We start from the raw sequence: 14,696 nt of genomic DNA on the forward strand, positions 1-14,696 counted from the left end.
AATATTATCTCCATTTTAGAGATGAGGGAAAGTGAGGCAGGGGTGAAATGAGTTGCCCAAGACCACATAGTAAATCACTGGCAGAGTTAGGATTAGAATTCTGGCATTTCTGACCCCCTAATGCTGTACTCGCCGCTAGAATGCACAGTCTTGGACTGCTCATGGAACTTTAGTACCACCTAAAGAAGTATGAAATGGGAAGCTCCTTAAATTAAGATCCTAACTGTGAATACCTGCTCAGTGATGCCATTCAGAAGAGATGATTATGGTTCTTAAAATTACTTCGTTGCATTCTGTTTTCTTTCAACTTATAGACAAGTGAGCACTGATGCTGCATTCTTTTTTGTGATTTCAATATCAACCTACACTGCTGATTGAACACTTGAAAGAGCAAGTAACCTTTCCAAAGCAATCTACTTGTAGTAGATAAAGATCAACCGTTTTGATACCCCGAAGGAAGGAAGGAAAAAGGATGCTCTCTAACTTTTTGCTAGACCAGAGGCCTGCATTAGTTATAAAAAGAAATTATTTGAGGTGGAATAACAGGCAGAATCTAGCCATGCTGAGCATTCTATAGTTTGCCAATTTTTTGTAGTGATCAAGGATGTACTGCAAACCATATGACCAAGGTCTGTGACTGGGAGTGCTTGTAAAATAAAATTTCAAAACTATTTATTTTTTGAGAGTGCCTTGTCCTAAGCTACTGTGTAAAGACACCTGTTGACTCTCAGTGAAATAATAATTAAAAAGAAAACCCATTTCTGACCATGAGATTCATTCAGTTGACTGGTATTTAATAAGTGCTGTTTATTCTCCAGAAAAAGTATACTGGAAGGAGGAGGGGGGAGAGGAAAAGTGGTATCGCTGCAGTGCAAAGCATAAGGCAGCTCAAGTATTATTCATTACTTAATCTTTTTCATTAGTGTAAAAAAGAGAGAAAGAAAACTGGAGACCTTGTAGCCAATAGCTACATTTGTGAGCTCCTCCTTTCTGTTCCCCAATGACAAACAGTGAGAGTAACTGTGCTGAGGGACGGTGTTGCCATGCAGCCCAGCCAGCCAGCCCACTGAACAGGCAGGCTGACCCACTTTCAAGTACCAGCTTTTGCTGACCCTTTGAGTGAGAGGTTCTTCCAAGTTTTTGTTGTTTTCACCCTTTGATTTCTCATTTCTAAAGAACCAATTCCCCCGCCCCCTTCTCCTTTATCTTCTAGCATTCATGGAAGAAAGGCAGCTTGTTTCTTGTGCCTCACTTTGCCTTAGTCAATTTCAGAAAAATTCTCTTTTCGGCCTTGTTATGAACATACTTTGGAAGAAATATGGGTCTTGACATCAACAAAATTATGATACAATTCCACAAGGATCAGAGTAATTCATCTATGAAAAACCCATACTTTAACTGTTACTCTTGGCAGCAGCGAAGGATAATAGTGAAATATTATACTAAATATTGCCACGTGCACTAGTAAAATACAGTCTCATTCTTGCCAGCAGCGGTGTGCAACTCCCCCTTCGAGCTCAGGTTTGGATGTTGTGATTTAATCTAACTCTTTTGCTTCTTTTCTATCCAAAACCAACAGAGGTTTAAAGAGAGATGAATTTTTATTGGAACCATTTGCTTAGCCTAAGTTGCCAAAATAATTTAGTTAAAACTGGTGCTTTATTTGGGTTAAAGTTGATCCTTAGCTCCACAGAGGTCGAGGCACTTGGTTTGTCTTGCTCCTTTTGAATTCCACCATGAAGTCTACTGCCGAGTTTTGCCAGGTGAAGTTGTATTTCCTGCCTCCCCACAGTCATCCACGTCTACTTTCATGATTTTAGACAAGTGGGGGAGAAACCCTCCTTAACTCCTTTACCTCATAAATATCAGCCACCACAATTCAAACACAGTGTGTCTTCCAGTTGTTGGGGGGTTAAGCCAGAGAAAGAATTGTTGTAACTATAAAGGCTCTGTTGCTGCTGCTAGTATAACATGTGTTAATACAACTCTTCAATTTGTTAATGAGAGACAACTGCTCTAAGATACATCAGAGTATGATACTGAGTACTATGACGTTATTGCCTTTCTTGGGAACAGGTGAAAAAATACAAAGGAATAGAATTCTGAAAATTAGATAGTAACCAAAATGCTACAATTTACACCACTTGAAGACATAGTCTAAATAGTTTCAAGCACAATAATAAGATATCAATACACATTTCCTTCCAATACATTTTTAATGCCAGGCTATGCCTCACAGTGACAAGTACTATATTGACAACATCATTAAGTATCTCTCTGTATGTTCTTGCATGGAGGTTTGGGCCTTTCTACCTCTCTCTATCTTTTTTATATGCATTGTAAATGGGTCAAAACCAGAACCTTGAATGTGAAAACATTTTAATTTTGAGGCAGTCTGGAGTTGAATCCCCATTTTCAAAACTATCTTCTATCGTTTAGGTTCTGGACTGCATCCAAAAACGAACGGGGCCTTTTTTCTGTTTCTAATTCAGATGCAGTGGAAATATCATGGGGCAGAATTACATATTAAATATGTTACGTGGTGGATGTTCTGTGGTCTGGAATAGGTTAAAGCTAGGACTTAGATTCGAGGCCAAATTTTAGTGTGAAATTGTGTGAAAATTTGATTGCTCTGATACTTTGTGAACTATTCTCAGGAGTTTTTGGCACAAAATGGCATAAATCTCACAAGATAGGCTCATCTTAAAACTTGGGTGGAATTCTCATGAGAATGGAATCAGAAATAGACCGTCTGAGTTTTGCATCCAACCCAGAAATAAAGCCAATAAAGGGTTTAGAAATAGGAACTAGAATTTAAACCATCTTGAAATTCAGAGGTGTTTAGATTCAAGGTCCAATTTTAGCCCATCTCTAAAATATAAGCAGAATTATATGGTATTGCTAGTCATTGACTATGATGGTATGTATATATATCTGTAACAGCTGGTCCAAACCAGTAAAACATTTAGTGAAAAGTTTTCAAAATTTCAAAAAACTCTAGACATTTTTTAAAATGTCTGAGTGAAAACTGGGATTTCTGTCCCTTGAGACAGTCTGATATTTTGACACTTATTTTCATTCCAAATCAGGGCAAACAGCTGAAATATCAAAGCCTTCTTTGTGTAGAACGAAATGTTCTGAAAAAATTTCTATTCAGTAATGTCAAAATGTTCCATTTCTCCATTTTCAATCAAAATCCCTTATATTCCCGAATTGAAATGTTTTATTTCAGGTTTGCTTGATATTAAATTCTGTGACCTTAATTGCAAGCTAGACCATCTGTACACCTGTGCCTGGAAGACACAAACACCTGGTTAAGATACTTTACTGCCTGCTTTGTGCTACCAACGTAGCAAAAAGTAGGCAGAAAGGGTTGACCAAAATTCAGTCCATAATTTTTACTTTTCTAGTAATTTCAAATCCCAGTCTTTAAAGGAGGAGAAGGAACATCTCTCTTTTGTTAATGAAAAAGACCAAAAGCTGCACATACTGCAGGTGACAGACAAACCATCTGAGATTATTTCCCTCAGCTTCACCTTTAAATGTCCGATTTTGTTTTTGCCTGTCATGGTGAATAAGAAAGGAAGCTCTCACCCTTATAACCAGCAGCATTGGTTTTCCAGTCATTAGAATTCAGATGTCCTGCACGTGAAGTCCTTACAATAATATGCTGTACGTCTCTCCAGGTCAGAAATGGACTAAGGAAAAGGACAAAGACAAAGTGAAAATCAGAATTTTCTTACCAAAAAGGAAAAAAAAAGTTACACAAGTTAAAAAACAAAATCACAAACAAGACTGGTGATCAAAGTAACATGACCCAGCTTTACAGGATTGATGTATCAAATTATTTCTACCTCTACTGTTCTTTTTCGATTAAGAGAGATGCATTAATTGATAGGCAGCCTGTAAAATACATACACTCAGTATTCCACACGTGAAATTTACAAGGAGGGACAAAAAAGTGTATTTGACCTAGAGATAACTAATATGACCACCAAGTGCTTCACGTTGCATCTGTACATGGTTGCCTACCTCAGACATGCTCAAGAGAAGAAAAGCATAACAGATCACAAGCTATTTCAGATTCATTAGGGCCCCAGTCTGGCATTCCTTTCACACTCTAAACTTCCATTGTAGTCATTTTGGAAGTGTGAGTCTATGTTGTCATTGACTTGCTCATTATAGCCAGATTAACTACTGGTAATCAGGCAGAGATCAATCCTGTATTCTTTAGGTACCCAAAACTCCAATGAATCTGGATAGTTAATGGCTGTGATGAAGTGGAATTTTTTTGCACTATTTTATTAGTCCTGTGTGTGCCTCAGTTTCCCTCTGTACTTTGCATTGCTACCCTGTGGGTGCAAAAGGGTTAAAAATAAAAAGCTGCTCTTGAGGCAGAGCAGGAGACATGAGGTGTTGTCATGTAACTGTTGGGAGGGGAAATGAATAGGTCATTAAAGAACTGTCTGAAACTGATCCATATCAATGGAGGATCGATCCACAAAGACATTGGGAGCCCTAGGGATTGAGCAACTGATGCTTATCCAGCAGGCAGAACATGTGAACTCCACAGGGGTTGGCAGGGGCTTGGGGGTGGCTGTTGGAGAGACTCAGCAGCTCTCACCTGAGACTGTCAGCGAGTCAGAGCCAGAAATGGATTCCATAGCAGCACGGCTGATTGCACTGGCTTGGTCAGTATGGACTATATCTTAACCTTTGCTTCTCTATGCTAAACTAAGGGCTTCTGATGTAGCGTTTCAGTTGACTAATAAATTCTACTTTATTTTGAAAAGGCTGCCTGGTGTCACTGCAAATAATTGTTGAGGTTCACTGATCCCTGAAGAGTATAAAAGTCTCTGAGGAGGAGTCTATCTCAGTTGGACTCGCTGGAAGGAACTCACAGTGTGAAATGGGAGTGCAAGAGCCCAGAGAATCAGTCTTGGAGGCACAGAGGCAACATGGCCTACCCTTAAAGAAGAGTAGAACACTTGGGGGGTGGCATTCTGAACAGGTACCTCCAAGGGACTGTTTAGAACCTGGAAAGCAGCACTGATCCTGTGGATCTGTGACAATGGGCAAGCAACTAACAACACATATATGAGTTTCTACAATATGTAAATAATGATTCTTATTATTTATCCAAGGATGACAAAAGAGGATCCCATCTGGCTCTCCACTGTGGAATGAACTACCATTTTTTTTCTCTCAGGAACAGAAGAAATCTTTAGAGAATGTAGCCTTCCAGATGCCCTTTGTTTCACAGATACATATTCTCAGGAGGACTTCCTTTCTAAAACCACAGCTTAAAAGGCCACGGATTATGGTGGTGTTCATTGACAATTTCTCATTTGTTCTGTTAGCAATCAGATGGGGAATATGACTGTTCTTCCAACAATGCTGTTAATAGTGAGAATGATAAATGAACAACAGACTGAGCAGCTATGGTATGGCTTCACAAAAATTAAATAAAAAAAGAGGAAATGGGGATTTGTGCTCATACCATTATTCACCAAACATCAACCTCTGAATAGCCCTGCTCCTGTTCCCATACACTGTCATTGACTTGGATGGTGCTGGATCAGGCCCAATACTAGTTAACTATACTGTCTAGTACAGTGGTTCTCAAACTTTTGTACTCAAACCTTTCACATAGCAAGCCTCTGAATGAGCCCCTCGCCCCCTTATAAATTAAAATTAAAAACACTTTTTTATATATTTAATACCATTATAAATGCTGGAGGCAAAGCAGGGTTTGGGGTGGAGGCTAACAGCTCATGAACCCCCATTTAAGAACCTCGCAACCCGCTGAGGTGTCCCAAACCCCAATTGGAGAACCCCTGGTCTAGTAGCTAGGGCACTAAGCTGGGACTCAGGAGATGCAGGTTCAATTCCCTGCTCCAATCATAAAGTTCCTGTGTGACCTTGGGCAAGTCACTTAGTATCTTCCTGCCTCAAATCCCCATCTGGAAGTTGGGGATAATGCTTCCCTACCTCACAGGGGTATTGTGAAGATAAATACATTAAAGATTGTGAGGCACTCAGATACTATGGTAACAAGGGCCATAGATTGATTGTCCTGCAGTTTTTTCATGCATGGAATGCCTACTAAATTCACGGAGAGATTTCTATGTGGAACATCTGCAGGATAACAGAAACCATCCAAGCAGGTTGATTTTTCTGTGAGCTCTTCCTGACACAGGAAGTCACAAGAAAAACTCACCAGTCTGAGAGTTTGGTGTGCTGAACTCAATGCAGTGTTTCTTATTTTTATACTGTCCTCACATCTGCCAGAATTTATTTTCTTGTAAATTTAACCTTTTGAAATGCTTGTTTTGTGGATGCTATACCGTACTTAAACATAGAAATAGTATCTTGTTTATCTTTTGAAGTAAGTAGTTGAAATCAGTCAGGTCTATAAAATTTCCTACATATAACTCGGTCTGAAGAAATTAGTGTTTTATTTTCTTGCTGAGCTGCATAAGCCGGGTTTCTGAGCTGTACACAATTAAGATGACAAACTTTAGCTTCAGTAAATTGGAACTCCATAGGGAAGCAGCAGATATGCAGAAATTACTGCAAACATCCTAGTCTTCTATGTAAAACGTGCCTCTATTTCACACAGGGCAAAGACAGAAATAGACTGATGGAAATTAACAGGTTTGTGATCAAAGGGATTTCATCTGTCTGAATGAGATTAAAGGAAGGAAATGAAAACCAATTACATTTGAGCTTCATAAGTCACAATACCATATAATGGCAGTAAAGCTGGGAAGTGTAGAAAATACACTAAAAAGTAACAGACGTGGGGAGGGGGTGAAGGGTGGGGGCGGAGGGGTCCTCCAATGGCCACACAGTCTAAATAGTTGAAATGGGACCGTAGGCAACAGAATTTTTATATATATTGACCAAGTAGGAATTGCTTAAAATAAGTCTTGTATACTGTAACTGAGTTATGAATGGCACCTCAAAGTCAGGTGTGAAGCCACTTAACTATATACCCTTCTCCTCTATTTTTTTCATTTTTTTTCTTTTGTTTGTTTTTTGGGGGGCTGACACTGCTATTTTACTTTTGGATGGACCCTTGTTCCTTTGCAGCACGTTTCCCACTAGGTTGTGTGAGGCCAATGTCAACTAGACTCTGATGTGACCTAGCATGAAATCCCCTTTTTTAGCTACCAATGGAGCATCAAAGGAGGTATTGTGTATTTTAGTGAAGCCAACACAGAGGGCTGGTCTACGGTGGGGGGAGGAACGATCCAAGATACGCAACTTCAGCTACGCGAATAGCGTACCTGGAGTCGAAGTATCTTGGATTGAATTACCTGGGGTCCAGACGGCGCGGGATCGATGGCCGCGGCTCCCCCGTCGACTGCGCTACTGCCGCTCGCTCTGGTGGAGTTCCAGAGTCGACGGTGAACACGTTCGGGGATCGATATAGCGCGTCTTAATGAGACGCGATATATCGATCCCGGATAAATCGATTGCTACCCGCCGATACGGCGGGTAGTGAAGACATACCCTAAGTCCTGCTCGCACTGGAGCCCTGAAGACATTGGTGTATGCAGATCAGTTGGAATACTCACTTGGAAGAAGCAAGATCATTTGTGCTGAAATGTCTTTTGGTTTTCAGAACTTGTTGCATTCCTTCCTAGCTGGATCAGTTTAATCACGACCATTTCATTTTTCTTGTGTGCATCTGAGGTACTGGAGCAGCATGTGGTTAAATTACTACATTATTTTTAAGGTGCACTAGTGCCTTTTGGTGATGGATGGACATTTAAAAATATTAATATAAATATAGCTTGTTTTCCAAGAAGGGGTCTCTTTTCAAGTTAGACAATTGGACTGGTATGATAGTAAGTATTTATCCGGCTGAGATGGTAAAAAAACAGAACTGCAAAAAGTGAATGTCATGGAATGTAGTGGACATTAAGGGCTTGTAAGATATGGTATGCTTGGGCAGGCATGTAACATGCTTCAGAAAGAAATCAATAAAATTTTATACCAGATCAGGAATTTCACTAGGAGCCCATGTAATGTTTTAGGAAAAGATGTAGCACTGGCTCAAGCCTTCAAGAGTACCTCTGAGAATCCCAAGAGCTGCATTCTTTATTAGGTGAAGTCTGAACAATCTGTGATTCCACAAAGCAAGGCGTTATAGTTGTCGAAACTACTGGGAAGAAAAGGCACTAAAATATTCACATCAGTTTTAAAAGGCAATATTCAAGACTGGCTACATTCAGCTAATTATTAAAAACAAACCAGGGGGTCCAGTCTCCTTTCAATGAACAGTGAGCTCTCATTACTGGGAATTATACAGTGTGTCAAGATGAAAATACAACCCACAGTTAAGGTTTAATGAAGACCCCCCAAAAACTTCCAGATTGGGGAACCTTGAAAATCGAACTACCCTGATAGTGGTTCTGTTTTAAATTTCTGTGTAAGAGGCCACTGTTGTATCTGCCTGCTACATCCCATCATCAAAACCAAACTCAGACAACAATTTCTCAAACTGAAAAGCTAAAGCTAAATGTCAAGTACCCAGTAAACAGATGTGTATAAGTTCAACCTCTCTCTCGTGCCTGCATGCCAGTTTGCTTACTGCAAGAGCCATTGAAGTATAACATTTTTCTTTTATTTATGTTGTTGTCTCAAACATAGACAAGCTTTTGGTGTATTATATCAAAGGCAGCAGAGAGATATAACAGCATAAGAACAGCATTTCAGCTGATTTCTACAGCCTCCGACAGAACCTTCGCTGTATTATGAAGTGAGCTATTGCCAAATTGAAATTTCCTCTTTACAGTAGACACCTCATTTGAAACCAAATAGGACTGCAATTGTTCGCCCCCAACTTTTGTCAGAAACTTTGACAAAAAATAAGAAATTGGAAAGGAGTCAAACTAGCAGTTCATTTGGAGAAAAAATAGGTTTTTGTTTTTTTTTTTTCCAAACCAGGGAGTCATAGGAGCCAATTTTAAAGCATATGAAACAATCACAGAAGCAGTCAAGTATTTGTAAAACATGACAAAATTGGAACTTAAGTGAGTAAACAGTTGTTCACTAGCCATGTAAGCCACAGATCCAGATAAGATGTCACTGATGTTAATTGATTTACCATTTGATTAATCTCAAAAGAGTTAATAGGTAAACATCTTGAAATGAAAACATGTACTAACAAGAGCAATACTAACACTGCTATATAATGGGATCAATTTCAAAAACAGGACAATTTCCTTCCAAGAAAAAAAAACAAAAACCTTGAATGTCTCATTTGAAATTGCCTGGGGATTATGCATACCAGACAATACTCAAAATCACACCAGAATGAGCAGAAGTAAGAATAATTAAACAAAAATTGCATGACCAGCAGCCAATAAATAATGAATGTTAAGTCCTCAGCTCTCTAGTAATACTCCAAGGTCTGACCCTCTTCTTTCAACCTTTTCAAAATGTTTATAAAGCAAGCTAAATGAGAAAATATGGAAATGGAACAACTGTACAATAATGGTGTACAAAATCAACAATATTAGTTTGAGTTTTTAACTGGATCCTTAACCAAGAATGAACAGCATTATACAAATTGGTTAGAAATGAGAAGCTTTAATTTCAGGTCAAATTTTGATCCCTTTACTTACACTGAGTAGCACTTTACTCCACAAGTAGTCCTTTTGAAGACACTGTAGCTAATCCTGAAGCAGGTGCTATTCAACATGAGTAAGGTTAAGATTTTGTCACGGGTATTTTTAGCAAAAGTCACAAACAGGTTGTGGGCAATAAACAAAAATTCACAGAAGACTGTGACCTGTCTAAAGAAGAACAGGAGTACTTGTGGCACCTTAGAGACTAACAAATTTATTAGAGCATAAGCTTTCGTGGACTACAGCCCACTTCTTCGGATGCATATGAAGTGGGCTGTAGTCCACGAAAGCTTATGCTCTAATAAATTTGTTAGTCTCTAAGGTGCCACAAGTACTCCTGTTCTTCTTTTTGCGGATACAGACTAACACGGCTGTTACTCTGAAACCTGTGACCTGTCTGTGACTTTTCCTAAAAATACCCTGCGGGGGGGGGGATGGACTAACAGTGGGAGTCCCACTGGGGGCTGACTGCTGGCCACTGCTCCTGTGGTGTGGGCTGATCCAGCCCTGGGCACTGAACCCAGTTCTGCCACTGCTTCTGGGTGAGGGTTGACAGTTGCTCCAACCCCGCCACTGCAGTGGGCTGAAGCTGAAGAAGTTACATAGGTCTGTTAAAGTCACTGAATCTGTGACCTCCATGACAGAATCATATCCTTTAACATGAGTACAGGGATCAAAATCTGGCCTTATATGTAAAAATAAAGAACAAAAATAATGATTCAAAAGAAACAAAAATGCCATTAGTGAAAGAAAATTAGAGGAAAATTCAGTTGGTGTGAAGTTGTATGACACAACCAGGATCAAATAGAGAGGGATCAGAATGCAAATTAAGTTTTCCTTCATAGCAAAATGCTAAAGCAATCAATATTAACAATGGTGATTACATTGTCATAATGACCAGTGGTTTGATGCAGATCAGTCTATCTGAAAAGAAATGTTTTGCTAAAATGTCACAGGCGTCTGTGAGTCTAGTTAAAGAAAGGATATAGAAAACTGATCTCCATACAGGCAGAAGTAAAACATAATACCATAGGATTTACAAAAGAAGAAATGTTGCCAGGCAATCTGAAGGGGTCAATGGGCCATCTTTGCAAATCCTGGCTATGACGAGACGGGCTTTGATTGTTACTGCTATATCTCATCAAAACAAGTAGTATTTTCCGACACCGCATCCTTCCCTGGAATTCTGTTACATAGTATTTATTAGTAGATCACACACAAAGTCTAATCAATTTTAAAATACAATTCCTATTCCAACAACAGCATTTTCAGCATTCTGATGTCCACATGACTCTGCCCCATGAGGCCATTCAACAACTTTATAAACAAAGCAGAAAACACAGCTGCTTGGCCTAGCCACGTAAGACAGATCCAATTCTAATGAGTCATCCAAAATCCATATTCACATTTACTGAATGATTAATGTCTCTTTATGACCAGTCAATTAATAACTGTCTGATGTTATACCCAATTATTATTTATGGAAATATTCTTATTATATGGAAATGGCATAACTGAGATATTTTATGCAAGATGGGTCTTGTAAGGTATCATCGGAAAGGTTATAATATACTGAACGTAATTATCCAATTTGTATGCATGTATCATTTCTGTATCTAATGTTAGGAATATTGACTATGTAACAATTACAATGGTGTGTGTATTTGGGATACACCCATCAGACAACAGGCCATCAGCCTTGATGGGCCATTAGGAAAAAACAATAAGACTTTGAAGATACTAATCTCTCTCCTTCCTAAGAGGCATCCTGGGATGTAGATGTGCCACAACTAGGTCAGGTAGGCCTGTCACCTGGTAATAAACATCATCTTGGATTTCTAGTAATTTTCCACTAAAAGAAGGGGGCAGTCAAGACTGGGAAACAAAAGATTCCCGCCTTATGTAAATCTTATTTAAGGCTGGGGAGTAAGGCAATCAGGACTCTCCCTTCACTGCCCTCCCACCCAAGAAAGACTGCTAAAAGTACCTAAAGAGACAAAGGAACTAAGCTGATGGAAAGGCAAGGGCTGAGTTCAGACTAAGACAGAGAACTCTAGTCTTTAAAGAGAAATAACTAGAATGCTAAGCTACAGAAACTCTGCATCCAGCCTAAGTCATATTATTAAACCCAGTTTGTGCAATTTATAATGGGGGGGTGGGGAGGGGAAAAAGTTGTACATATCTTTCCCCCACTGAGGGAGGGGGCAAATTTATGAGCTTATGTTGTATAGGGTTACCATACATCCGTTTTTTCCCGGACACGTCCGGCTTTTTGGTAATCAAATCCCCATCCGGGGGGAATTGCCAAAAAGCCGAACATGTCCAGGAATAATACTGCCGGCTGGGCACTTCCCCTCCTGCGGCTGCTGTGCTCCCTACCTTGACTCTTCTGCTCTGTTTAAAGCCGAGCTGCCCGAGCGCTACCGGCTTCGGGCAGCCCCCATGCTTCCGGACCCTGAGCCGCTGGCTGGGCACTTCCCCTCCCGGGCTCTGGCTGATGTGCTCCTCCCCTGACTCTTCTGCTCTGTTTAAAGCCGAGCTGCCCGAGCGCTACCGGCTTCGGGCAGCCCCCATGCTTCCGGACCCTGAGCTGCTGGCCAGGCACTTCCCCTCCCGGGCTCTGGCTGATGTGCTCCTTCCCTGACTCTTCGGCTCTGTTTAAGAGCCGAGCTGCCCGAACGCTAACGGCTTTGGGCAGCCCCCATGCCTCTGAACCCTGCGCCCCCGGAGCCCAGGAGGGGAAGTGCCCGGCCGGTGGCTCAAGTCCCAGACCTAAAGAAAAGCTATTTGTGGCTCAAAAGCTTGTCTCTCTCACCAAAAGAAGTTGGTCCAATAAAAGATATTACCTCCCCCACCTTGTCTTTCAGCACCTAGGATGTCTGCCTGATTATTAAATCCAGGGAGTACTATCTGGAGCACTCTATTTTATGGCAGCTGCTTTGGTCACTCTCAGAAAAAGAGTTTGTCCTTTAGATTTTTAAGGGCTTTATAGATCAAAAGTCAAGATCTTAAGTTTCACCTGGAAGCAAATAGGGAACAAGTTTTGTTATGTATGTTCCTTACAGCCAGCATCAGCAGATGAGCAATCAGTCACATTTTGCACTAGCTTCAGTAGTCCTAAATGTAAACCCACATAGACCACACTGCAATATAACCACAAAAACATGGATAACCGTGGCAAGATCCAGAGCCGGGCAGAATATCACACAATAACCAGGCATAGATATAGATCAGTTCTGATGAAAATGAAATAAACAAAGGACCATTTTCATGTTGATGACACTGCTGCCTATATTTTGCTGTAGCCTCTAGTGGCTTCACATACATGTAGAAAAGGAGGGGGGACAAAATAGAACCTTGCAGAGAGATCTCGGCCTATGGCTTCACACTATTCTCTAAAAAAAGAACAGGAGTACTTGTGGCACCTTAGAGACTAACAAATTTATTAGAGCATAAGCTTTCGTGGACTACAGCCCACTTCTTGCCTTCTTAGGAGGAAAGAATGAAACAGAACTACTCAAGAGATATACAGTCCACCCAGATGAGGAGCTACCCCCTGACATCACAGCACCAATGCCCCATTATCAATTCAGGCTTATTATACTCTTTAATTCAGCATCTGGGGTACCTTTGGGAAAGTCCTACGTAACCGTCAATTAACAAACCTGCAGGCAGCTAGGTCTAGGACAGTGCCCAAACTATCATTTTCATCTAGATCTGTAAGTGCTTAGAACTCAGTCCTATTTATGTTATCGCATCCAAGAAACTACCTTGAAAATACTAAGGTCGCAAAATTGAGCCTTCAACTATAGACTCTAAAGCACTCTAAAAACAAGGCCTCCTGCTGAGATCTGGTTCTTGTCTCCTCCGCAGTTCAGTCAGGCTGCTCCTCCTCCAGGCGCTCTCCTATTGCTGATGCATGACACAGCAGAGCACCAGCAGCAGGAGTACTCACAGAACAGAAGGGAGAATCTCCATGTTCTCCTATTGCTGATGCATGACACACCAGAGGGCAGCAGCAGCAGCTAAGAGGAGCAACTGCAGGGAAAGTCCTTCTTAGTTCCTGCGCCAGTGAGCTAAAGAATGCTTAGCGACGAGAAACCTACTGTGCATGTGTGAACTAAGATATTTTTCAAAGGTTTATAACTTGGCCAAATGAGGATGTGTTTCCATGGAAACAGCAAAAGACAAGGTGATACCTCATTCACCCACCAAATTTCAGGCCCGTCCTCCAAAGCATGGAGGTACTAGAGCTTCTCAACAAAATGGCTGTACACATTTTCTTAACATGGGCCAAACCACTTATTTTTACCTGTCGGGTTATAGTGAATCACAAATTGAATATGATCCAACAATGTGATGCAGTTGTGAAAAAGGCTAATGTAATTCTGGGGTGTATTAACAGGAGAGTCATATGTAAGACACAGGAGGTAATTGTCCCTCTCGCATGGCACTGTTGAGAACTCAGATGGAGTACTATGTTCAATTCTGGGCACCATACTGAGGGAGGATGTGGATAAACTGGAGAGAGTTTAGTGGAGAACAACAAAAATGATCAAAGGTTTAGAAAACCTGACTTAAGAGGAAAGGTTAAAAAACCTGGGCATGTTTAGTCTTGAGAAAAGAAGACTGAGAGGAGAACTCATAACAGTGTCACAGATATTAAGGGCTGTAATAAAGAGAATGGTGGTGAACTGTTCTCCATGTCCATTGAAGGTAGGACAAGAAGTAATGGGCTTAATCTGCAGCAAGAGAGATTTACATTAGGAAAAACTTTCTAACTATAAGGACAGTTAAGTTCCAGAATAGGCTTCCAAAGGAGGTTGTGGAATCCCCATCACTGGAGGTTTTTAAGAGCAGTTTGGACAAAGATCGGTCAGGGATGATCTAGGTTTACTTGGTCCTGCCTCAGTGCAGGGGGCTGAACTTGATGACCACTCGTGGTCCTTCTAGCCCTATAAGTCCATGATTTCAAGTACATAACTTGTTAAAAATTCTATTTCTAAATCTCTTCTGAAAATAGAATTCATAAGTTATAACCATAATCTATTTAAA

At 40.5% G+C, this 14,696-nt stretch overlaps 1 protein-coding gene across 2 annotated transcripts in view; it reads right to left on the bottom strand.

Annotated features, from left to right (window-relative positions):
* PCSK5 (proprotein convertase subtilisin/kexin type 5) overlaps positions 1 to 14,696 on the bottom strand; it is a 295,959-nt gene that overhangs the window by 117,339 nt on the left and 163,924 nt on the right. For both annotated transcript variants that reach the window (XM_054032645.1, XM_054032646.1), the window contains exon 10: positions 3,595 to 3,698. In XM_054032645.1, coding sequence (XP_053888620.1) covers positions 3,595 to 3,698 — 104 coding nt within the window. The remainder of the gene's footprint in view (positions 1 to 3,594; positions 3,699 to 14,696) is intronic.

The sequence above is a fragment of the Malaclemys terrapin genome, chromosome 6, assembly GCF_027887155.1.
Source record: "Malaclemys terrapin pileata isolate rMalTer1 chromosome 6, rMalTer1.hap1, whole genome shotgun sequence".
In the NCBI taxonomy this organism is placed as follows: domain Eukaryota; kingdom Metazoa; phylum Chordata; order Testudines; family Emydidae; genus Malaclemys; species Malaclemys terrapin.